Source organism: Carcharhinus amblyrhynchos, chromosome 4, assembly GCF_965287045.1.
Source record: "Carcharhinus amblyrhynchos chromosome 4, sCarAmb.v2.hapA, whole genome shotgun sequence".
Lineage (NCBI taxonomy): Eukaryota > Metazoa > Chordata > Chondrichthyes > Carcharhiniformes > Carcharhinidae > Carcharhinus > Carcharhinus amblyrhynchos.
Genome location: NC_137327.1, coordinates 132,657,048 through 132,682,902, shown reverse-complemented (window position 1 = coordinate 132,682,902; position 25,855 = coordinate 132,657,048). Strand labels below are relative to the sequence as shown.

The following is a 25,855-nucleotide window of genomic DNA, read 5'->3' as shown; positions in this document are numbered from 1 at the left end:
GTGGAATTCTATGAGCCCACACTTCACGGGAGGTCAGCTGGGTGGGGGAAGGGTGTGTGATGAGATGGTGTAAGACCACATAGACTCGGATACCACGGTGGTGACCCTATGCCCGATACCTACCTGCACCACTGGTATTGCCCTCTCACCCACTTAAGGACCTCCTACCCCCAGCACCAACATTTTACTAGTGGCAGAGAGCGCCTGATCCACATGGTGAAACCATCAGGTTTTACCCGGTTTTACCAGCTGACCTTGTTGCTGGCTTATGGGAGACTGGTCACCTGTCTGGCTACCTTGTGCCCCACTGCTCCCCCACCTCCCCCTCCAACTTACTCCGCACCCCCCACACATTCTGTCTGCTTATCCCTGTGCTGCCCCCCCCCTCCCTGAACCTGGGCCAAGCAAAACCCCAGATTCAACAGGGCGTCCGATCCCGTGAGCCCACAGCATGGTGACTGCCTGCAGTCCCAGCAGCGTCCAGAGCTCCAGGTAGCGCTGGAGAGCTGCCTGCCATTTGATTGGTCAGAAGCTTTCGCGGGCAGGATTTCCTCTTTAGTGGGGGTAGAAGTAAAAATGGGCCGAGTTCCCCAGCGACGCAGCTCTGACCCACTGCTGACTCCTTAATCAGGGGGCTCGGGGTCACCACCTCCGTGTAAAATTCTCCCTCACATTTTCAGATGGTGTTGCTAAAGGGGAATTATGCAAATGAAAATGAGGAAGGGGCTGTTCCAATTTTATACTCCCATGAACACAGTTTAAATAATTTATAGGAAGCCAATTATCTCAGACTTTCGGTGTTATAAATTCTTTGGTCAAGTCCTTCTCAATTTTTTTTTTCCAGTTTAAGATCAAGTTCACTTCTGCCAACCTTTCCTTAAAACATGAACTGCATTTATTTTTGAAGCTAGTACTCTCATTGATCCTCTCTGGAACCTCCTCTCAGACCCTGTATCCATGTCCCCTTCTCTCTCTTGCATAATACAACAAGCACAACGTACGTTACACTCAAGCATTCGGTGGCTTTATGGAGTTGCTAAAGTGCTGGATTTAATTTGCAAATAAAATTGTTTTAAAGGGACAACGAGGCTTCCCAGGGGCAATTGGGAGCGATGGTTACCCAGGAGTGAAGGTAGGTTTTGAATATATTTCAAAATAGAAATGAACCTCTTGACTGTTGCATCAGGCTGAAAATGTGAAGAACATCTTCCAATGTTTTGAATAACGTGTCTAAACTCATGCTGTTATTCAATGGAATTAAATTTCCTGAGTTTATGAGTTGTACAGTTTAAGCCTGCATGGCTTAAGGGGGTGGTATGGTCGCACAGCGGTTAGCATTGCTGCCTCACAGCGCCTCGGGTCTCTGTCTGTGTGGAATTTGCACGTTCTTTCCATGTCTCCATGTCTCCGATTTCCTCCCACAGTCCAAAGATGTGCGGGTTAGGTTGATTGGCCACGCTAAATTGACCTTTGTGTCAGGGGGACTAGCAGGGTAAATACATGGGGCTACAGGAGTAAGGCCTGGGTGAGATTGTGGTCAGTGCAGGCTCAATGGGCCAAATGGCCTCCTTCTGCACTGTAGGGTTTCTATGAATAGAAGGTCAGCCAACTAGTGATTATCGAAGAGAATGACTGCTTTTTTGCAGCTCTCTTCCCCCCATTATCTCTTTGATGTCTGTCCCAGCGACACATTCTTCATGTGTGAAACTACAGACTATTTAGGCACAATCTTCGATCATGGGACTAATCGCTCTCTTTGCCCAATATTTATAACTCAACCTGCTTCAGCTGGAGGGTCACTGCATGGCAACAAAAAACTTATTTCTTCCGTATAGTCCCAGTGACGCTGAGGTCGTTTCAGGACTCCTGCTAATGTAGCGCAGACTATTCATCAAATTTGGAAGATTTCTGTTCGGTTGTGCACCAAATTGGAATGCTAATCTACTGTCAACCATGAAGGCAGAGGAGTTTGGTTTTCCGCCTTAGCTGTGTTCTCGGTCTGAGCTGAATAAAAGTGGGAAACGCACAAAGTTACACCTAGGCACTCACCCACAAATGATGAGGTGAATGGTTAAAGGAAAATCCCAACTCTTGTGCCGTTTCCTTGAGGGCAGCACAGTGGTTAGCATTGCTGTCTCACAGCTCCAGGGACACAGGTTCAGTTCCCAGCTTGGCTCACTGTCTGTGCGACGCCTGCTCGTTCTCTCCGTGTCTGCGTGGGTTTCCTCCGGGTGCTCCAGTTCCCTCCCACAGTCTGAAAGACGTGCTAATTAGGCGCATTGGCCGTGCTAAATTCTCCCTCAGTGTACCTGAACAGGTATCGGAGTGGGGTGACTGGGAGATTCCCATGATTTTCACAGTAACTTCATTGCAGTGTTAATGTAAGCCTACTCGTGACACAAATAAATAAACTTTGCATATTGCAATGGCTGCATCATAGCATATCTTCAGTTGGTGCACTTCCAGAAAAATACAGGAGGCAAAAGTATAACGCCGAGAGAGTTTGCCATTTGAAAGGCAAACAATACAGCTGGGCTTTACCTTGAAGAATAGAATAGCAGATTTACAAATGGTGCTAGGAATTTGATTGTGGATCCCACAGGGCAGAATGGTGTTGCACTGAAACGGGATAGCTTAATGCTTGAATGATGAGACAGGTATTGTTGTGGTGCGGTGGCACAGTGATCTGGGTTCAATTCCTGGCTTGGGCCACTCTGTGTGGAGTCTGCACATTCTCCCCGTGTCTGTGTGGGTTTCCTCCGGGTGCTCCAGTTTCCTCCCACAGTCCAAAAGCCTGGTTAGGTGGATTGACCGTGCTAAATTCTCCCTCAATGTACCCAAGCACGTGCTGGAGTGTGGCGACAGTAACTCCATTGCAGTGTTAACGTAAGGCGATTTGTGACATGAACAAATAAACGTTAAAAAAAAATTAGAAAGTGCCTCAGAATCAGGAATTCTTTGTTGGCTCCCTCCTTTGGGCTGGTGGGGAGGGATGGAAGAGAAATTTCACCAGGTATTTGTTGGACAGTCGGGTAAACCTACAAGAACCACTCAGCTATTTGACAAGGCAGGCCACATTACCCTGCTCAGCTGGGGCACCTGGACAGTGCACTCGCAATACTTTAGAACACCGGACTGAGGAGTGCTCAGAAGTAATATATTCTGGTAATGTGGGCAATGTTAAAAATGTCTTTACGCGGAATTTGAATGTAAAATGTATTGAAATTGTTTCCTGTTTTATAGGGTGACCAGGGTGACGTGGGTCTGCCAGGGCCCCCGACTTATGTCGACGGAAGTGGGGGTCTTGTTAAAGGTACAGGACGGCTAATAATTAACTTCTTAATTAGAGTAGGACTGGATAAAATGGATTGGGGGGAGGCGGGGGGGGGGTGGGGTTGGTTCATCACCTTCCCAAGTTAGCTTGGAACCGACCCACTCTACCCACCCCACAACCATAGTGCATCATGTTCAAAGCTGGGGGTTTTAGGAAGAATAGTGGAGGACATTCAGTTTATTTGTGTGGGGGGGGGAATGGATGGTTGGGTGGTTCCTGCTGATCTGCAACAAGGCTCCCAGTAATCGAATGCCCCCTTCCTTCCCGTCCTTTGAAGGTTCCTTCTAACGTAACAGGCTGCTGGTTTCCTCCTTTCTGCCTACTTTAAATGTTGTTGGCAGAGGTGGTGCATCTTCAGGGCCATTTGGCATGGTAACTGGTCTAATTCATCCCTGATTACCTATTGAGTATGCCTGGCGGGCTGCTGGTTTCGATATTCCTGAGCATCAGTTGTTTCCTGACAGTTTTCCAGGTTTTGCCTCCCTTAGATGGGGTTATGATCCCTGGGGGATGCCAGAGTTGCTCCAGTCTAGAAGGTGCGTGATTAGTGTTGACCTTGCCTTGGATGCTCATTCCTCCTCCTCCCTGAGGTGAAGTAGGTTCCTTCAGGCAGCTGGCAGTGAAGAGTATGAGTGAACTGTACGATTGCCCCCAGGCTGTGTCTCGCACAATTTTCACTCGTACCTGAGTTTTTTAAACTAAACCTGGCCCCTTCAGCAAGCCTTCTAGTTCCAGCCCCTAAGCACGAGAACACACGTAGGGCTCACACGTAAGCATGGATCACTGTTCCTACAATTTTGTATCCCAACGGGAGTCAGTGCCTCTAGAAGAGATGGAGTGAAAATAAGAGGGGGAAACTGTTGTCGGTTGGTAGAAATTCTGTGTTGTGGTGGAGGAACCTTGGACCTGCTAAAGTATTTCAGCAGTTAATTAGCTTTCCCGTACTTCACAGAAGGAATCTCACGATATCGTAGAATAGATCAAAATGTTGTTCCAGGAATCTCAAAATTATATAATCTCATTTGTGTCATGTTTTTTAGAGAGATGAAATATCTGAGAATCACAGAATGATTCCAGGCATACCATGGCAGATGATGGCCTGTTGTTATTATTGCCAGAGTTTAATCCAGAAACTCAACTAATGCTTTGGTGACCTGGGTTCGAATCCTGTCATGACAGATGGTGGAATTTGAGTTCAATAAAAAAAAATCTGGAATTAAGAATGTACTGATGACAATGAAACCATTGACGATTGTTGGGAAAACCCATCGGGTTCACTAATGTCCTTTAGGGAAGGAAATCTGCCGTCCTTACCTGGTCTGGCCTACTTGTGACTCCAGAGCCACAGCAATGTGATTAACTCTGATCTGCCCTCTGAAATGGCCTAGCTGAGGGAAATTAGGGATGGGCAATTAATGCTGGTCAGCCAGCGACACCCATGTCTCACGAATGAATATAAAAGGAATGTTTTTTCCAGGATATGATCCTGAACTTTGACCCCTATTTTCCAATTACAGGCCCTCCTGGGGATCCAGGCTTTCCAGGACCACTAGGTCCTCCAGGAACACGAGGTTTTCAAGGTCCACCAGGATTACCAGGACGTCCAGGCCCTCCTGCACAAACTCAAGGTACATTTTGTGTGTGTAGAATTTTTGCGTGATTAATCAGGATTTACATGTTGGAGCTACAGCAGGCTTTTTCCCTGACACGTCCAATCAGAAATCATACCTAATCCAAAGTTCTACTTTCAGATTTTCTTAAGTATTAGTGTAATTTTAAATGGTGGAACTCGGAACACAGAAGAAGAAAACATGATACATCAACAATCTCCAAGTAATGGTGGCTGCTGCATTTAGAAAACATTTGCCTTGGCCACACCAACCAGAGGTGGAATCTGATAGAGGTCTAGATTTTGCAATTAGTATTATTTTAACACCAGTTTACCCTGGGGACATCCTGAGAGGCTGACGAGAGAACTGAGGATCAGAACCTCAGGAGAGTGAGTCAGCCATTTTGGACTAAAATGAGGAAATATTTCTTCACTCAGAATGTAATGATCCTTGGTACTGTTCCACTACAGAGGGCTGTGCAGTCATTTGAGTTTATTCAGGTCTGGGATTGATAGATGTTCGGACATGAAGGGAATCATGGGATGTGGAGATAGGATGCAGAGGTTCAGTTGCAGTCGAAGATTACCCATGATCCTATCTAATGGCACAGCAAACTCGACTGCCACCTGCTCTCTTGCACAGTAGGGGTGGCACGCTGACGCAGAGGTTGGCACTGTTGCCTCACAGCTCCAGGGACCCGGGTTCGATTCCTGGCTTGGGTCACTGTCTGTGTGGAGTCTGCACGTTCTCCCCATGCCTGCATGGGTTCCCTTCCAGTGCTCCAGTTTCCTCCAAAAGATGTGCTAATTAGATGAATTGACCATGTTAAATTCTCCCTCAGTGTACCTGAACAGGCGCTGGAGTATGGCGACTAAAGGATTTTCACAGTAACTTCATTGCAGTATTAATGTAAGTCTAGCTGTGACACGAATAATTAAGATTTCAACTTTATCATATTCTGATTGAGAATTTACTCTTTGCTCACACAATTGGTTCTTCATGAGTTATTTTGCTTTTATAACCCATGTCTGCGTGGGTTTCCTCTGGGTGCTCTGGACTCCCCCCACCCCCCCCACCCCACATTTTGAAAGATGCGCTGGTTAGATGTATTGACCTAAACAGGTGCAGGACTGTGGCGACTAGGGGAATTTCACAGTAACTTCATTGCAGTGTTAATGTAAGCCTTACTTGTGAGCCTTACTTGTAAGCCTTACCCAGCCTGCAGGTGCAGCAGGTGGTCAGGAAGGCTAATGGGATGCTGGCCTTCATAGCGAGGGGGATTGAATATAAAAGTAGGGAGGTCTTGCTGCGGCAGTATAGGGCATTGGTGAGGCCGCAGCTGGAGTACTGTGTGCAGTTTTGGTCACCGCACTTACGCAAGGATATTTTGGCCTTGGAGGGAGTGCAGAGGAGGTTTACTAGGCTGATGCCGGAGTTGAGGGGGTTGAGCTATGAGGAGAGGCTGAATAAACTAGGCTTGTACTCGTTAGAGTTTAGAAGAATGAGGGGAGATCTCATTGAGTCATATAAGATGATGAATGGGATGGATAGGATAGAGGTGGAGAGACTCTTCCTGCTCAGGAAGGACAGTAGGACTAGGGGGCACAGCCTCAAGATAAAGGGGGAGCGGTTTAGAACGGAGTTGAGGAGGAACTTCTTCACTCAAAGGGTGGTGAATCTCTGGAATTCCCTACCCGTTGAAGTGGTGGAGACTGCCTCGCTAAATATTTTTAAGACGCGGGTTGATGGGTTTTTGATAAGCGAGGGGATTAAGGGTTATGGGGAGAGGGCAGGAGTGTGGAACTGAGCCACGACAGATCAGCCATGATCTTATTGAATGGCGGGGCAGGCTCGAAGGGCTAGATGGCCTACTCCTGCTCCTATTTCTTATGTTCTTATCATGAAAGGCACCCAATTCACCGAGGCTGATGGCCAAAAAGACCCTTTTTTCTGCATCTTCCCAGCTACCACCCTGTGCACATCTGGCCAGTTGTTTCCAAGCTGCTTGAGACCAGTGAATCAGGAGATGTGCGCACAGCATAACTGCAGCTCAGGACCATTGCTCATTTCAAGATTCAACGAATCATAGGATCCCTACTGTGCAGAAAGAGGCCATTTGGCCCATCAAGTGCACACAGACTACAATCCCATGCAGAGCCTATCCCCATAACCCCACATATTTACCCTGCTAATCCTCTTGACACCCTACTCAATTTAGCTTGGTCAATCAACCTAAATTGTTTGACCCTAGCCTCTTTGGTTGGTATTTTGAGGGGTTCTTCACCTCCAGAGACAAAGGTGTTCAATCTACCTTTAGCTCTATATTTATTCTACTGTTGAGATCAGTCATTTCAGTTCTTTCTTGGGATTGCACCCAAAAACTTACTGGCCCTTTGAGCTGAGCTCCACATCATGTGGCATATTTACCTAGATGAACCTTGTAGAGACTTTTAATCAAGCATGACTTGTTTCTAGCTGGTGCTCTGATGTGTTCAGATTCTTTTCCCAACCCATCCAGATTGTTGTACGAGTGGATAGGAACTCCCCGTCCTTAGGTAGAAAGAGGTGACCAACATTTGTATTTTGTGAATTTTTTTTTGTTTGACTGCATGCAAGAGCCTAATCTCATTGTCTCAAAATAACTTGCATATCCTGGGATTTGCTTTATTTTTAAAGTTCTGAACTCAAGTTCACTTTTCTGTGAACCTGCAGAGTGTTATGCATGTGTAGATCAGAAACTTATAAATGTCTCTTCATGTTAATTTCAAAATGTTGACTGTTGGTTAAAAGTGAGAAGAGAGTGATAGAGTGAGAGAGCGTCTGCCTGCAGAGGTTGTATTAGGAGATGTGTAGAATACAAGAGCAGGGATATACTCTGAGGCTGTATAAGGCTTTGACCAGGCCCCATTTGGAGTATTGTGAGCAGTTTTGGGCCCCATATCTAAGGAAGGATGTGATGGTCTTGGAAAGGGTCCAGAGGAGGTTCACAAGAATGATTCCTGGAATGAAGAGCTTGTCGTATGAGGAATTGTCAAGGACTCTGGGTCTGTACTCGTTGGAGTTTAGACAGATGGAGGGGGAATCTTATTGAAACTTATAGGATACTGCGAGGCCTGGATGGAGTGGGCGTGGAGAGGATGTTTCCGCTAGTAGGAAAAGCTAGAACCAGAGGACACAACTCAGACTAAAGGGGCAATCCTTTAAAACAGAGATGAGGAGCAATTTCTTCAGCCTGAGAGTAGTGAACCTATGGATATCTTTGCCGCAGAAGGCTGTGGAGGCCAGGTCATTGAGTGCCTTTAAGACAGAGATAGATAGGTTCTTGATTAATAAGGGGATCCGGGGTTATGGGGAAAAGGCAGGAGAATGGGAGTGAGAAAAATATCAACCATGATTGAATGACGGAGCATATTTGATGGGCCGAGTGGCCTAATTCTGCGCTTATGTCATATGGTCTTATGTGGTGGGTCAGCTAAAAGTCCATTGACTGCTGGGGAGATCTGAAGATCCCGTTGATGGGTGGGGTTGGGTGGAGGGCGGGAATCTTGGCTAGCATTTCAATCACATGTGGGATTACTGCCATTTCATTCAATAATGCCAAGATGGCGCTGGAACATGGCGACTTCTTGCAAGCTGTGCCCAGCATACTCTCTAATTCTATCTTTTATTCTCATTCCGTGCTTTTAAAATCATAAACTCTTTTACATTCTGCAGCCTCTCCATTCCTTCTCTATGCACGGTAGATCAGAGTTGAGGAGGAACTTCTTCACTCAAAGGGTGGTGAACCTCTGGAAGTCTCTGCCCGTTGAAGTGGTGGAGGCTACCTCGCTAAATATATTTAAGTCACGGGTAGATAGGTTTCTGATAGACAAGGGAATTAAGGGTTATGGGGAGAAAGTGGGAAAGTGGAACTGATCCACTTCAGATCAGCCATGATCTTATTGAATGGCGGGGCAGGCTCGAAGGGCTAGATGGCCTACTCCTGCTCCTATTTCTTATGTTCTTATGGTATGTTTTGTCTGTATTGCGTGCAAGAAACAATACTTCTCACTGTACATGTGACAACAATAAATCAAATCAAATCAATAAACATTCCATTTTTCTCTCTGTCGGTTAGGTTCCAAGGGTTTGCCAGGATTTCCAGGTATTGGGGGACCTAAAGGTGAGAAAGGTGCCCCAGGAAGAATGGTCTTTTCACAGCCAGGGCCTCAAGGTCCACCAGGTTCACCAGGGACACCCGGACCCCCGGGTTTACCAGGTATGTAATGCAGCACAAGGAGCAGTGCAGGTGTGTAAGAGTTGTGAATTGAAATGCTGATTCTTATTAGGAATAGCTTCTGAACGTTCTGGATCATTTTGAGCAAAAGCTGCTGGTGCTCCATCATATGAGTAAGACAGTTTAGGGAAAATGTCTAACAACAAAGAGCAACAGCCCATGCTGCAAGGGTAAGTCTCATTCCTTTATGTTAATCCGTGCACAGAGTTACTGAATGAAGCACTGGGCTCTAACATGTTTTGCAATGAAAAAGCTCACAGTTAAAGGAGAGAAGGAACATGCATTTCTATAGCGCTTTTCACATCCTCGGGATGTTTACAGCAAATAGAGTTTGTTTGAAGTCTAGTCACTGTTGAGTTGTTGGAAAGACAGCAGCCAACGTGTGCACAGCAAGATCCCACTAAACTGTAAGAAACTGTTAACTGAAGCCCACTTTCATTTTCACTTCCATCTTCTTGAGGGTGCTTGATTAAGCTTATTGTTCTTTTTAAATCAGGTGCCTCAGAAATTCAGGCAGGACCAGTTGGACGCCCAGGCTTGCCTGGACCTTCTGGACCGCCAGGATTCAGGGGAAGTAAAGGAATTAGAGGTGAGTCAACGTATTGGACCCTCCTTGCCTATGGGTTTATTGGTTTCTTCAATGCCATGATTTAGACTGTCTCCCAATATCTTTGTCAGGTTCTCATAGCTCAAGGCAACTTCCGTAGGCAAGCACTCTGGAAGTGAAGTCACTGTTGTAATGGAGGAAACACAACATCCCAGTTGCACATCATCATAGAATCCCTGCAGTGCAAAAGGAGGCCATTTGGCCCATCGAGTCTGCACCGATCACACTCCCATTCCTATAACTCCACATATTTATCCTGCTAATCCCCTGACATTAGCGTCAATTTAGCACGGCCAATCAACTGAACCCGCATATTTTTGGACAGCAGGAGGTAGTGGTACTGTCATTGGACTAGTAATCCATAGAGTTAAGGTAATGTTCCGGGGTCCTGAGTTCGAATCCCACCATGGCAGATGGTGAAACTTGAACCTGGCAAAATATGGAATTTCAAAAAAAAGTCTAATGATGACCCCATGTTATTAAATCTCATCTGGCCACTAATATCCTTTAGGGATGGAAATCTGCCTTCTTTACCTGGTCTGGCCTACATGTAACTCCAGACCCATGGCAATGTGGTTGACTCTTAAAATGCCCTTGGCTCAATTAGGGATTGGCAGTGCTGACCCAAAACAACCCACCATGCTGATCCAGTCAGTGATGCTGAGATCCCATAAGTGGAAATAAGAAGTGCCTTCAGCCTTTTCTTGATGTCACGTGGCGTGAATCGAATTGGCTGAAGACTGACCCCTGTGATGCTGGGGACCTCAGGAGGAGGCTGAGATGGGATCATCCACTGGGTACTTCTGGCTGAAGGTTGGTGCGAATGCTTCAGCCTTATCTTTGGCACAAATGACTTCTCCACCAATGAGGATGTTGATATTTGTGGAGCCTCCTCCTCCTCCAGTGAGTTATTTAGTCATTCACCATTCACAGCTGGTTATGACAGAGCTGGAATCTGATCTGTTGATTGTTGAATTGCTTTGCTCTGACTGTCACTTGCTGTTTGGAATGCAAGTAGTCCTGTGCTGTAGCTTCAGGTGGACACCTCATGTCTTCCTGCACTCTTCACTGGACCAGGGCTGATCCCCTGGTTTGGTGATAATGGTAGAGTGGGGGATACGCCCGGTTATGAGGTTACAGATTGTGGTTGAGTAGAATTCTGCTGCTGCTGATGGCCCACGTCACCACATGGATGCCCAACCTTGCATTGCTAGATCTGCTCAAAGTCCATCCCATTTAGTACAGTGGTGGTTCCACGCAATACAATGGAAGGTATCTTCAATATTAGTTTCCTATCCATGAGTGGTAGGGAGGGGGTTTACAATTGCACAGCTTTGCTGTAGGAAAATTGTAGCAGAGACAACATTGATCTCAACTGTTTTATTGAGGCTGATTGCTGACCATCTCTGGTGGTATTAGCTGGTCACATATCACTGTTATCTAGTGCATTCTTCAACATGGCCTGTGCATGACATAGCTACATAATGAGTGAAGTCAATTCAGGTGACAGCGATCACATCCATCAGCCAGCAAAAGCCTCGCCTCACCTCCGTTGAAGAAAGCCCAACATATTAAGTACCTATCAGGAACTTAATGGCCTGCCCCAGGATCTCAGAGCAGAACTCCCTACCCTGAGAGTTGCTAACCAAATAGATGCTGGCACCTCAACACCGCCAGCACCACCAGGAGAACGATGGCAGATTCTGGCGAGGTAACCACCATAGACCCAGCACCAACAAGGGACCCCAGGCCACACATGAGTGAGGGCAGGATGGGGATCGCGGGACAGGGGTCACTGACTGGGGTGGCAGGGAAGTCAGAGGAAGGAGCAGGGGGACATGGCTCTCATTGGGACCCACGTTCCTGATGCCAGGTGATGCACCAACAACGAGGGACCCTTTCTAGGAGGTTGCAGACAAACATGGGATGGTTTGTTTTATGAGGTTCCCGTGTGGTGACTGCCCTGCCCACTGCTGGTTAGATACTAGCGGTGGCTAAATGGGCAGTTAATTGTGTTTTGGAAGGGGAGCCCATTCATAAGGCATTCCACCCCCCAGATTTAACTGGAGCGGGAATGTGGCCAGACCCCCAGCTGGCACCCCCTCGCCTGATTAAACGCTCACTTGGCTCCAAACCTACTGCGATTGAGGGCATTAAATTCCACCCAACGTCATCTGTTTCTCAGAGAACAAGAATAACTGCCAGAGGCTGACCTGAAGCCTTGCTTGGAATGTTGTGATTTGATATATAAAGCCCCTTGGAAGAAATGTGATGAGAGGTTTTTGTGTGTTGACCTGCTGTTGTGTGGCTGTTGCTGTAACATTACATGAGGACTCAGCATGTCAACTGGTCCCCTTCCACCATCATTGCTTCAATCCATCAAATATTGCATCTCCATCCTGTCCTTCAAATCTCTTTGTAACTTTCCATCGGGACTATCGAGCTCTCCAACCTCACCTCAGTCCTGGAACGCGTCCTAAGATTTCACTTTGCTGAACGCGATTACCCATCGTTTCAACAGTCGCCTCTTCCGAGACCGAGTTTGCCTGATCCTGTTCCTTTTTTTGTCAGGTGATCCTGGGGACTGTGCCTGCGATGGGCTGGTTACCGGAAATGGACTTCAAGGACCCCCGGGACCGCCTGGCCAACCAGGAACGCCTGGATTCAATGGTGGGAAAGGCCAGTGTGGAGACCCAGGACCACCTGGGCCTCCAGGGCAACAGGGTCCTCCAGTAAGTAGCTCACTGTTCCTTTTTTGTGGCTGGCTTATTTTTTTGCGCTGTTAGAAACAACATGAGAAAACACAGAACCAAATTAAGCAATGGAGTTCACTGTTCAACCTGCCCGATGCAAAGGCAGGGCGTTGGGGAGAGGGGTGGAAAGTCCCAGCCTGTATCTGCAGTGGCAGCGCACTGGTACAGTGGTTAGCACTGCTGCCTCATAGCGCCAGGGTCCTCCTGGGTTTGATTCCCGGCTTGGGTCACTGTCCGTGTGGAGTTTGCACGTTCCCCCTGTGTCTGCGTGGTCCATATTGTGGAAGGGCTCTGGAAATAAGGCCTAAAGTTAACTGCAGATTATGAGGCCGGGCAGAGAAAATATCTGAAAAGAGGGAGGAAGACTTTAGTTTTATAGGCGGCGCGGTGACACAGTGGTTAGCACTACTGTCTCACAGCACCTGGGTTCAATTCCGGCCTCGGGTGACTGTCCGTATGGAGTTTGCTCCTTCTCCCCGTGTCACCTGGGTTTCCCTCCAGGTACTCCAGTTTCCTCCCACAGTCCAAAGATGTGTGGGTTAGGTGGATTGGCCATGCTAAATTGCCCCTCAGCATCAGGGAGATTAGTAGGGTAGATACATGGGGTTACACGTGTAGGGTCACGGTGGGATTGTTGTCAGTGCAGGCACAGTGGGCCGAATGGCCTTCCCCTGCACTGTAGTGATTCTATATTTCATTCTTCTTGAGTTAGTCTGTAATCAGTGGAGAATATTAAACCATGCACAGTATTTTCACATATGCATCTAGAAACCCACCAGTCAACAAGAGAACATGAACCAATTTGGCAGAATGGTAAGACCAAGCCTTATAAATAAAGCCTTGAACTCACTGCCAAAAAAAAATCATTCCCCACCACCACCACCCTCCCTTCTGAAGGGACCAAAGTGCAGACACTTGAAACGTGGCCTCATTTATAAGTGGATTGACTGCAAATGTAGAAATGCTGACATTTCCTTTTGACTTTTAGGGTATTCCAGGTGTACGGGGAAGATCGGGTCCAAAAGGACAGAAGGGAGACCCATCAGTTACATCAGCAAAGGGTACGAATAAAACTTGACCATTTCTGCACGCAATCACATCCCAAAACATGGGGCAGAAAGTTCCTCTTTCCATTGTCCCCAACTCAATGGGTTTGATATTTGTGAGAGACTTTCTAGGGCAAGCCTTTTTTTTTAATTCTTATGTCCAGACATGCAATAGGAGCAGAAGTAGACCATTTGGCCCTTTGAGCCTGCTCTGCCAATCAATCAAATCAAATTAAGGCTAACCTTTACATGGACTCAGCAAGATGGTGCAAGACTAGGAAGCCTTCCTTGGGAATGTGCCATTCTCTGAGCTGGAGATTTATTGAAATTCTGCTGCTAGCAACCTGATACAGACCACAGTCTGAAAATTCTGCCCACAGTGTACCCTGCATTTCCTCACAAAATCTCAAGGGATGTTAATGTTTTTTTTTAAATTGGATCATTACAGAAGAAATATGAAGGAATTCTCTAAAAGCTGCAGCTTTCCAATGTGTCCTGACCTGGGTCCCCTCATTGTGCAAGTGAGAAGATGAGCATGTCCGTGTCAGTCTCTAGAAAAACAGGAAACTGCTGCCAATGAATGACAAGGAAGATAAAACCAGGGAACATCCTTCCCAAATGCAATTTGTTTTCTTTCACAGGAAGTGTGGGAAGATCTTTCAGTGTTCTTCATTCAACTACCATCATCTTAAATCATGGCTGAAAGATTTGCCGTTTAATAGCAATTAATTCATTTTGAAGTATTTCTTTGTATGTGACAAGCTATGAGATGTTTCTTAAAGACATTGTAAAAGACTTCAGGGCCATCTCACCAAACAAATTCCAAGTGCTGAACGAGCATGAAAACAGGAGAGAGTCGCGCCCATTTTTTTTCCAAAAGCAATCGTACGGCATTTAGGGAAAAAAATGAGGCAAAGTGTGATTCACGCCAGCAGGCGAAGGGAAAAGAATTTTTCCCCCCAGGAAGCTAGCTGCACACTTGCGGACTCACTAATAATAAATATTTAAATCAGCCTTGTGTCCTTCCCAGGCATGAGGCTGATGACACTGGCAGGACAGGGGGCCAGTAACATCGTGAGAGACAAGAAACCGAACGTGAATCCGGTTTTTCACCTCTCGCATGATCTCACCAACTCGCCATGCCGATCATCCAGTGGGATGAGCCAGTAGGATCACCCCCTTCATCATTTCATGGATTTTTCCCTCCCTTTGTGAGGACTCTGTTACAGAGAATTTAATGATTTTCCAATCTGATCAGGTCTTTAACAGCTGAATAAGAACTTTTGCCAATATTGGAAAGCGTATATATCCCATTTCAGTTAGTCGATAATTCTTCCAACGGCCAGCAGTCTTCCTGATCTCTCCTTTTAAAGACTGCGATACATCCTGAGATACCTTCCTGTAGCTACAGCCAGTACTCCAGTATCTCACCCAAGGAGTCGGCCTTTGTTCATGAACTCCTGAGTGAAAGTGAGCTGACTGAATGTGGAGACAAGGAAGCATCACAAAGCAACCCAATCCTGCCCTGCGTCAGGAAGGCATGCTGGCACAGTAGTTAGCACTGCTGCTTCACAGTAGCAGAGATCTGGGTTCAATTCCCAGCTTGGGTCACTGTCTGTGTGGAGTTTGCACTTTCTCCCCGTGTCTGCATGGGTTTCCTCCGGGTGCTTCAGTTTCCTCCCACAGTCCAAAGATATATTGGTTACGTTGATTGGCCATGCTAAATTGATTCTAGTGTCAGGAGATTAGCAGGGTGAATATGTGGGTTTATGAGGATAGGGCCTGGGTGGGATTGTGGTCAGTGCAGGTTCGATGGGCCAAATGGCCTCCTTCTGCAGTGTAGGGATTCTACGATCAGTAATCCAAATACTTGTATTTATCATCAGAGAACCACAACACCACAATGAACAAAGAAGACTACTTGATCCTTCTCAGGCTTAATGTGCAGAGACACCATAACATTTACTCCATTGCAGCGTTGACATGTCTTCAGAACAATATCAGTGCATCTACTAACTGTTCCATGCCTGAACTGTGTTTTGTATGAGGAAATGTTTCCTGATACCAATCCTGAAGACACTTCTTCTACTTAGTATTCATGTATCCTTCTCCCAACTCTGTTCTTCCCTGGAGCGACGGCAGAGACTGATAGACAAGTTCCACACACATGAAGACGGCCTCAACCAGGATCTTAGATTCATGTCACACTACTTGTAACCCCCATGACTTGCCTGGGCTTGCAACATCTCACTTACTGTCCTATCTGGAGACAATACTCTTCTCTTTAACCTTTGCTTAATGCTATCTCCTCTCACATTGCACCTTTAAGACTTGACTAGCTGTAACGATTCGCATTCTAATCAGTATTCTGTAAACTGAGTGTGTGCCTTTATATGCACTGTTTGCGATCAGAACTCCCCACTCACCTGACGAAGGAGCAGCGCTCCGAAAGCTAGTGGCGTTTGTTACCAAACAAACCTGTTGGACTTTAACCTGGTGTTGTGAGTCTTCTTACTGTGCTTCCCTGGAGCCTCAGGCCAGTTGAGCTTTCCCCAGGTGAGTTATTCTCAGTCACACCAGCTCGTCCATTTATCAGAAGATCTCACTGTTCAGCTGTCTGAAGGAACAACTCATCAATTCAGTATCTGTATTTCGAACACACCCATCAACTGGAGCAAGTAACCTGGTTAAATTGAACTGGGTCTGTCCACAATAAAATAACTGTGGCATGTAAGTATTGGGTCTGACTGGCTGTAACATTGAATGAAAAAAACTGAGAGGCACCAGATTTTTGAAAAAAAAACTCAAGAGCTAGAAATTCTAGTCTGGATAGGCTTGAAGTAAGAATGGGAAATGATGGAAATATTCAGCAGCTGATGTAACACCTGGGAGCGATAAATAAAGTGAAAGGCTCAGGATGTTTTATCAACAGGAAGAATTTAAGAGACATAAATGTTTTTAAGCAAATAAAGAAATGAGGAGAAGGCACAGAGAGGAGAGAACAAAGTTCAGCGTCTGGTCAGGGAGAGGACAGGACTGATTAAATGATGAGGGTTTTCACGCTACAAGGTCAAAGTTTAATCAAGTACAGAGTTAGTTTTGGCAAAACAACATTAATCTAAAAGGTTATCTATGTTTGTCTCTGCATGCGTGTTGCCTTAAGGTGCTGGAACGTGGAGACTAGGGGAATTCTACAGTAACTTAATTGAAGTATTAATGTGAGCCTTACTTGCAACTAATAAATAAACTTGAACTTGAGCCTTATGTAACTCAACGTATGCCAGAATGTAGCCCATTCTATCAGGCAAACCAGCCTCCCGCCCACTTACTCCGTCTACACTTCCCACTGCCTCGGCAAAGCAGGCAGCATAATTAAGGACCCACAGACCCCAGACATTCTCTCTTCCACCTTCTTCCATCAGGCAAAAAATAAAAAAGCCTGAGGACATGTACCAAAAGACTCAAGAACAGCTTCTTTCCTGCTGCCATCAGACTTTTGAATGGACCTATCTTGCATTAAGTTGATCTTTCTCTACACCCTAGCTATGACTGTAACACTACATTCTGGACTCTCTCCTTTCCTTCTCAATTTTCAATTTTCCCAAATTGAACAGTATGCTTTGTCTGTGTAGCGCGGATGAAACAATACTTTTACTGTATCCAATGAAGGTGACAATAATAAATCAAATCAAAAATCTGATCTGCTTAATATTTCAGTCAATTTCTGCTGTTATTTCAGATTTTCTACAATAATTTTTCTTAGTTAAAGAAGCTTACAGCTCCTCTGAAATCCTACTGACCACTATTTCGACAGAGATTTTCACTCATTTATTGTGGACAGGCTATTGAACACAAGAACATAAGAACATAAGAAATAGGAGCAGGAGTAGGCCATCTAGCCCTTCGAGCCTGCCCCGCCATTCAATAAGATCATGGCTGATCTGTTGTGGCTCAGTTCCACTTTCCCGCCCTCTCCCCATAACCCTTAATCCCCTCTCCTATCAAAAACCCATCAACCCGCTTCTTAAAAATATTTAGCGAGGCAGCCTCCACCACTTCAACGGGCAGAGAATTCCAGAGATTCACCACCCTTTGAGTGAAGAAGTTCCTCCTCAACTCCGTTCTAAACCGCCTCCCCTTTATCTTGAGGCTGTGCCCCCTAGTCCTACTGTCTTTTTTGAGCGGGAAGAGTCTCTCCACCTCTATCCTATCCATCCCATTCATCATCTTATACGTCTCAATGAGATCTCCCCTCATTCTTCTAAACTCTAGCGAGTACAAGCCTAGTTTATTCAGCCTCTCCTCATAGCTCAACCCCCTCAACTCCGGTATCAGCCTAGTAAACCTCCTCTGCACTCCCTCCAGGGCCAAAATATCCTTGCACAGGTGCGGCGCCCAAAACTGCACACAGTACTCCAGCTGCGGCCTCACCAATGCCCTATACAGCTGCAGCAAGACCTCCCTACTTTTATATTCAATCCCCTTCGCTATGAAGGCCAGCATCCCATTCGCCTTCCTGACCACCTGCTGCACCTGCAAGCTGGGTTTTTGCGACTCATGCACAAGGACCCCGAGGTCCCTCTGCACCGTCGCCTGCTGCAGTTTTTCGCCCCGTAAGTAATAGTCCTTCCTACCATTCTTCCTACCAAAGTGGACCACCTCACACTTGCCAACATTAAATTCCATTTGCCATTTCCTGGCCCATTCGCCCAGCCTATCTAGATCCTTCTGCAGACTCTCCACACCCTCCGCACAATTTGCCTTTCCCCCAATCTTGGTGTCATCAGCAAATTTCGACACCCTGCACTCGGTTCCCTCCTCCAGATCATCTATATAAATGGTAAATAGCTGAGGCCCCAGCACCGACCCCTGGGGCACCCCACTAGTCACCAACCGCCAATCCGAATAGCACCCATTGACCCCCACTCTCTGCCTCCTATTTGACAACCAATCCTCTATCCACGCTAACACCCTACCCCCAACTCCATGTCCCCTGACCTTCTGCAATAACCTCTTGTGAGGTACCTTGTCAAACGCCTTCTGAAAATCCAGAAAGACCACATCCACCAGCTCTCCTCTATCCACCGCCCTAGACACATCCTCATAGAACTCCAGTAAATTTGTCAGACACGACTTCCCTTTAATGAAACCGTGTTGCGTCCGCCCAATCAAGCAATTCCCTTCAAGATGCCTCGCAATTTCCTGCTTAATGACGGATTCTAACATTTTACCTACCACAGACGTTAAACTAACCGGCCTATAATTCCCCGCCTTTTGCCTGGCACCCTTCTTAAACAACGGCGTAACATTAGCCGTTTTCCAATCTTCCGGCACTTCCCCGGAATCCAGCGACGTCTGGAAAATAACCACCAAGGCATCCACTATAACCTCCGCCATTTCTTTCAGAACCCTCGGATGCATTCCATCCGGTCCTGGGGACTTGTCCACAATCAGCCCCTCCAGTCTGTCGAGCACCACCTCCCTAGTAACAGTAGTGTCATTAAGACCCTCCATTCCTACCACCTTTCCATCGCTAACACCCGGCAAATTATTCACGTCCTCTTCCGTGAAGACAGAAACAAAAAAGTTATTCAAGACCTTCCACTTATTGCTTCCACTAAGACTTGCAAAGGACATTTCAGGCTAAAATATTAAAATCTTTGTATGTGGCAGCATAATTTCGAGACCACAGACTTTCAAAACAAATTCTGTTTTGTAGGACCAAAGGGAGATCCTGGCAATCCAGGGCCAAGAGGACCTTCAGGAATTCCAGGAAAACCAGGACGGGATGGCTTCCCAGGCTTACCGGGACCTCCAGGAAGACCTGTGAGTATCATTAGGGTTTGACGTTACATACAATGCTGCACTTCTTACTATTGGCGGTAGTGTGAATGAACTAGCAAATGGTTTCACCGTATCTGATGATGGTCTTTGCGTTACACAGGGTGACACCGGAAGAGGCTATCCAGGTTCCAAAGGTCTCCCAGGCCGTCCCGGCCCAAAGGGTCCCCTAGGTGAGAGGGGCTCACCAGGTATTGGACTCCCAGGGCCTCCTGGTTTCCGAGGTCCTCCAGGTGATCCAGGCATCGATGGAATACCGGGAGCTCCAGGTTTCCCAGGGGCACCAGGTATGGAGTGCAATATCACCTAATACCTGTTTGCTTATATATTACGGGAAAAAAATTCTGTTCAGCTGTTGGAATGTTGCAACTATTATACAGTATGGTTTGTCATCAATGAAATGGCCAAGTACCTTTTAAAAATAGTTTAGACTCTTGGTTAACACTGTTCATTAACATGTTTGAGGCCATAATGCCACAAATTAAATGGTTAACAGCATCAGACATGAATTTCATGTTAACTTGGGGGTGGGGATGGAATGTGCTTTAATGTATGTTGTCTCTTTGGCCTGTGAAATGTCACTTGTGTGATGGATGTAGATTAGGGAATTAATGAGTGCTGTTATTCAGGTTACAAGTGTATCGAGTACAATGGAAATTGAATATGTCCCTGTTTAAAACCCTTGCAATCCACCTGGAATCCAATACAACTCTTCTCTCTTGGCCCTGAGTGACAATGGTAGCCGGACATTTGGTTTACCAGTAACAAGGCAAACTCCTGGTTAGGCTGGGGAAGAGTGATCTATCCCAGGAAATATCTGCTCCTTTCAACACCCCTAACATTACTGGCCTTAGAAAGAGGCGTTCTGAAGTCCACCTCCTTTATACAGATGAAGGGAGAGAGGATCTCAAAAACCCAAAAAAACTGTGGCCCTGTCATTTCCCAGCGTGAACTCCTGCCAGAGTTACAGCAGGATTCCACCAGGGCACTCTGAGGAAAATTAGGGGCAGAGTGGTTTTCCCTGTAACTTTACACTGTAAAGTTTTAATGGCAATGAAACAGGTAATTCAACTAACTTATGCTGGTGTTAATGCTCCACACCACCACCCTCCCACCCTTCTTCATCTAACCCCATCAATGTATCTCCCTATTTCTTTCACCCCTCAGGGGTGATGTCTGTGAATCACCTCAACCACTCCTTGTGATAATGCATTCTACACAAAACACACTTTGGATGAGGAAATTACACTTAACGTATATATATATGTTGGATTTATAAATGACGATCTTATGTTTATGGCCCTTGGTCTGGTCTCACCCATAAGTAGAAAGATATTCTCCGTCTCAACTCCATTAGAACCTTTCATAATATAAAAGACCACTATCAGTTCACTATACAGTTTTCTAAGCGCTAGCCTATTTAATCATCCTTGATAGGTATAACATTTCAATTATGACACCATTTTGTTACGTCTCTTTTGCACATTTTTTCAGAACCTCAACGTCCTTGCTATAATACAAAGACATTCACATTACAGCTCAGACAATGTACCCGGAGTTCTTTGCTTTTCAATTATATACCTCTAGGAATGGGTCCCAGTGCTTAGTATGTTATGGTCTTATTAACCCGCACAGTGAGAAGTCTGACAACACCTGATTAAAATCCAACAGGTTTATTTGGTAGCGCAGGCTTTCGAAGTGCTCCTCCTTCACCAGGTGAGTGGGAGTTGGGTTTAACTTCCACTCAGCAGCGCTCCGAAAGCCCGTGATACCAAATAAACCTGTTGGATTTTAACCTGTTGTTGTCAGGCTTCTTACTGTGTTTACCCCAGTCCAACGCCGACATCCCCACATCATGGGTCACATGTAGGCCAGACCAAGTAAGGGTGAAGGTTTTCTTCTCTAAAGGGCACTAGTGAACTTAGAGTCGGTCACTTCATTGAAGTCATTATTATAGATTGTACATTGCTGAGGCCCCAGCACTCATCACTGTGGCACTCCACTTAGTCACAGCCTGCCAACCTAAAAATGACCTATTTGTCACCACTTTATATAAGAATAGAACACGACAGCACAAACAGGCCCTTCGGCCCACAAGTTGCACCAATCCTATCCCTACCTACCAGGCCTATCTATAACCCTCAATCCCATTAAATCCCATGTAATCATCCAGAAGCCCCTTAAAAGACCCCAGCGAGTTCGCCTCCACCACCACCAAAGAACTATGTTTTCCGTAAATTAGTAAAAAGTCTGACAACACCAGGTTTTAGTCCAACCTATTTATTTGATAATATACCCACAAGCTTTCGAGGGGACTGCCTCTTCGTCAGGTGACCTGACGAAGAGGCAGTCCCCTCGAAAGCTTGTGGGTATATTATCAAATAAATAGGTTGGACTAAAACCTGGTGTTGTCAGACTTTTTACTGTGTTTACGCCAGTCCAACGCCAGCATACCCACATCATGACTACTTCCGTAAATTAGCCAGTCCTCTGACAATGCTAACATATTGCTCACAACACCATGAGCTCTAATCCTGGCATTTTATTGAATGCTCTTTGGAAATCTGCTGGTTCCCCTTATCCATCCTGCCTGGACGGCATGGTGGCATAGCGGTTAGCACTGATACCTCACAGTACCATGGACCTGGGTTCGATTCCTGGCTTGGGTCACTGTTCGTGCGGTGTCTGCACATCCTCCCTGTGTCTGCGTGGGTTTTCCTTGGGCACTCCAGTTTCCTCCCCAAAAGACATGCTGGTTAGGCGCACTGCTCATGCTAAATTCTCCCTCAGTGTATTCGAGCAGGCACAGGAGTGTGGTGACTCGGGGATTTTCGCAGTAATTTCAGTGCAGTGTTAATGTAAGCCCACTTGTGACACTAATAAATAAACTTAAAAACTTAGCTTGTTACAACCTCAAAGAACTTTTACAAGTTTGTCAAACACAAATTGCCTGTCACAAAACCACAAAGGGCAGGACTTTCCCTGCCAATGTTGGTGGGTTCTTTAGTTTTGAGGCTATTACATTGGAGCTTATTCCTGTCCTTACCCAACATCCAAGTGCACGCAAACATTTTCCAGGAGATACTATCGATAAGTTAACAGGAGAGGTTCTAAGCAATGTTATTCACTGCCAGTTGTAGCACCGAGCAGGTAGGATCACCTAACAGCTCAAGTGAGCCCAATCCTTCCTCAGAGCTTGGTCAACTAGTTTTAAATTCCAGGTGTGATTCGTTCTGACAAGCGGAGAATTTAAAAGGGAACACATTTCAATTTCCGGGTTTGCTCTAAGTCTGATCAGGTTCAGTTTAAAGAATACAAAGTGATTGTTTTTTGGTCAGCGGCCAGCGTTGGTAAAGAACCTCTGAGGTGAACGGGATGACTGATTCGTTTCTGTCAGAAGTTGCCACTTATTAGAGAGAGAAAGCACTCACGTTTCCACTGTTCTTCCCGCCCCTCTTGACTGATTTCACGTCCTTTGCACGGGCACTACAGGTGACTGTTGTTGTGGGGAAACTGCTGACGAAGGCGACCTTCGCAGAGAGGGAGGTGAGAGGCCACAATCCTCAATAAAGGTTACCATGGCGATGATGGCAGGCGCCCCCGACCCTTACATCATTGCCAAAAGACTGCAGTACCATAATTTGCATGTTACAGCTGTACACTGCAGTAGTAACTCGTGCACTCGTGTCGAATGGAAAGTAACTGCACCGAGACCCTTTTACTGTCTTTGTCCATGCATGCTGTTAATGCACACTGTTATACAGACCATTAAATTACTATGTTCCTTCTGGATAAATGGATGAAAGCATCAATCTATCAATTGATTTTAATTATGTTATCACAGGCCTGTCTTGAAATGGGTGACTTTCTCATTAGTGGGCAATCTGAACAATAGATTTCGAATGGACCAATACCTCGCCAACCATTCTCTTTTCAAAAATTACTTTTCCTTCCCTTCCAGATTCTCTCTGCCCTTTCCTGAAGGTGCCGGCTCGGGTTTGGAATATCATCCAAGGGCGTCTTGTGGCCAGATCCCTGTCCCCAACACTTTGCCTTCGCAACCAATTTTTTTTAGCCCGTTCCAATTGTAGACGGCGCGGTGGCACAGTGGGTTTAGCACTGCTGCCTCACAGCGCCAGGGCCCTGGGTTCAATTCCGCCTGAGGTGATTCTCTGTGACGAGTTGGCACATTCTCCCCGTGTCCGCGTGGGTTTCTTCCGGTTGCCCTGGTTTCCTCCCACAGTTGAAAGATGTGCGGGTTAGGTGGATTGATCATGCCTCTTAGCGTCAGGAGGAATTAGCAGGGTAAATACGTGAGGTTATGGGGAGAGGGCCTGGGTGGGATTGTTGACAGTGCAGGCTCGATGGGCCAAATGGCCCCTTCTGCACTGTAGGGATACTGTGATTCTAATTCCCTTCTTGCACCAAGCATAGACCAGGGGAGTACTTAAACCCCTAGTTACCATATGCCTGACGGGATGTTGCATCCTTCTCAACTCACATAGAAATCTGGGCCGATTGCCCCATCACCGTGCGCATATCATGCGCTACTAAAACTGGCTAATCTCAACATTGAGATCCCATGGGTTCCTGGAGTTTGATATTGGGATAAAATAGCAGTCCCAAGTGTGATATTGACCCTAAGCCGGTTAGTGAATTATGAAACCAGACATAAACATTTTTCTTGATAGTAGGTTTATTCACAGAATGCAGCATTACGTACGTCTGCTTCCTACCTCCTAACCCCGTGTCCCAGTAGTTTTTCTTTACAAGTACTCGAAGTACTTAATTAAGCAATACCCTTCACCTGTCTATCTTTACAACATCGTTAGCATGGCGACCCCACACTTAGCGGCTACGACCTGCCGTGCAGTCTTCCCTGAACTGGACTGTATAATTGATCACCCCCACACTTGCGATATCCCATTTGGAAGGATTGGATGGATTGTCGATGCAGCCAGTCTGATCTGAGGACTGGCGTTTCTGGAGCCTTGGCAGTCTCAGTGGGCGATGCAGGGCACTGCTGAGGCGGCTTGGGGAACAAAAGGCCACCTCAAAATGAAGGTGTCCCAAGAGGCATGGATTTAAAGTTACAATTAATAGGGGTGAAGCCAGTAGCTCATTTGGCAAGGAGAGAGAAAACCCTCTGGGTACATTGAGCTGCAATGGTGGCCTTTCCTGGCATGCACCCCCCCCACCCCAATATCGCCTGCCACAGGACATCACTCCACTGATGGAAAAACATCAGGGGAGTCTGCAAAGTCAGACCTAATTGTGTTTGTAATCAGCATAATGGGCTGCCCACCTCTCTGGTGTAGAGAGGTGGTCTGGGTCCCACGTGCCCATAGCCATCCTTCCCATCCTGATGCACGCCCATCCATCATCCATTTCTCCACCACCCTCCACCTCCAAACTGACTGTGAGAGGGCTGCAGGAAATTCAGGCTTTTGAGTTCATCCACAAACGAGAGAGCAGTGTTGAGATCACATCCCCCGAAGCCTACAGGACTGTGAGGTCGAAGTTAATTAAAGAAGCCAGTGGATTAAGACATCCAATTATAAATAGAAGCCGCCTGGCTAAGGGTTTGGATGCCGCAGGCTAAGTCAAGATGCCTGACCCTGGTTAAGCGTTGTCCTGTTTTCAGTACTTTGCAATGGGGTTCACTACATGGAGGTCAGCAGTGGAAATCTTGGGAGGTTATTCTCTCCCAGCCTGGGCCGTGAGGGCAGTTGCAATGCTGACCATGGTCATAGTGAGTTGATGTCACTGTATTACTGAGGTCAGCTCCCTTTCCATTCAACATGGATCCTAACCATTAGGGGGGCCTCACCAATCCACAGCAAGTCACTTCTGCAGGAACCAAATAGATGAATGTGGGTTTTTCAATGGTACTCCTTTGAACAAGAAGACAATTAACTTATCTTTTAATTACCTCTTCCCAAATGCTTAAATCAAAGAAGAGTAGAGTAAAATAGTCATTTTTTTTTGATGAGGAGGAATAAGATTAGCTGTATTTGTAGCTTAACATCTGATATCTGCCCACACGTCGTCAACTCGTATCATTATAAATTCCCATGTCAACATTGACCATGGAAATTGCCACTATAAATTTGTCCCATGATAATTACACACTCCGGCCAATGAAAATGCTACCTGCCTGACCATGTGATTGCAGCATGACAATGGATACTTCAATTCCAAATATAGCCATAGAAATTACTAAAATAGTAGCAAAATATATGACTTTAAAACTGTGACTTAGGTGGGATGAGAAAGGGCACCTGGGTGTCCTCAGGCTGGCATGGACAAGATGGGCTGAATGGCTTCCTTCTGTGCTGTAACTTCTCTATGATTCAGTCAGGGCGAAACATCCCTCCCATTGCCCGAA

The 25,855-nt window shown here is 46.2% G+C and overlaps 1 protein-coding gene across 1 annotated transcript in view; it reads left to right on the top strand.

The window, feature by feature from the left end:
- LOC145342476 (uncharacterized) overlaps positions 1-25,855 on the top strand; it is a 363,690-nt gene that overhangs the window by 273,343 nt on the left and 64,492 nt on the right. Inside the window, exons 17-27 of the mRNA XM_080188038.1 lie at positions 1,079-1,132; positions 3,244-3,313; positions 4,852-4,962; positions 7,657-7,670; positions 9,062-9,202; positions 9,717-9,809; positions 12,399-12,559; positions 13,569-13,641; positions 15,000-15,155; positions 19,346-19,452; positions 19,513-19,754. Coding sequence (XP_080044164.1) covers positions 1,079-1,132; positions 3,244-3,313; positions 4,852-4,962; positions 7,657-7,670; positions 9,062-9,202; positions 9,717-9,809; positions 12,399-12,559; positions 13,569-13,641; positions 15,000-15,155; positions 19,346-19,452; positions 19,513-19,754 — 1,222 coding nt within the window. The remainder of the gene's footprint in view (positions 1-1,078; positions 1,133-3,243; positions 3,314-4,851; positions 4,963-7,656; positions 7,671-9,061; positions 9,203-9,716; positions 9,810-12,398; positions 12,560-13,568; positions 13,642-14,999; positions 15,156-19,345; positions 19,453-19,512; positions 19,755-25,855) is intronic.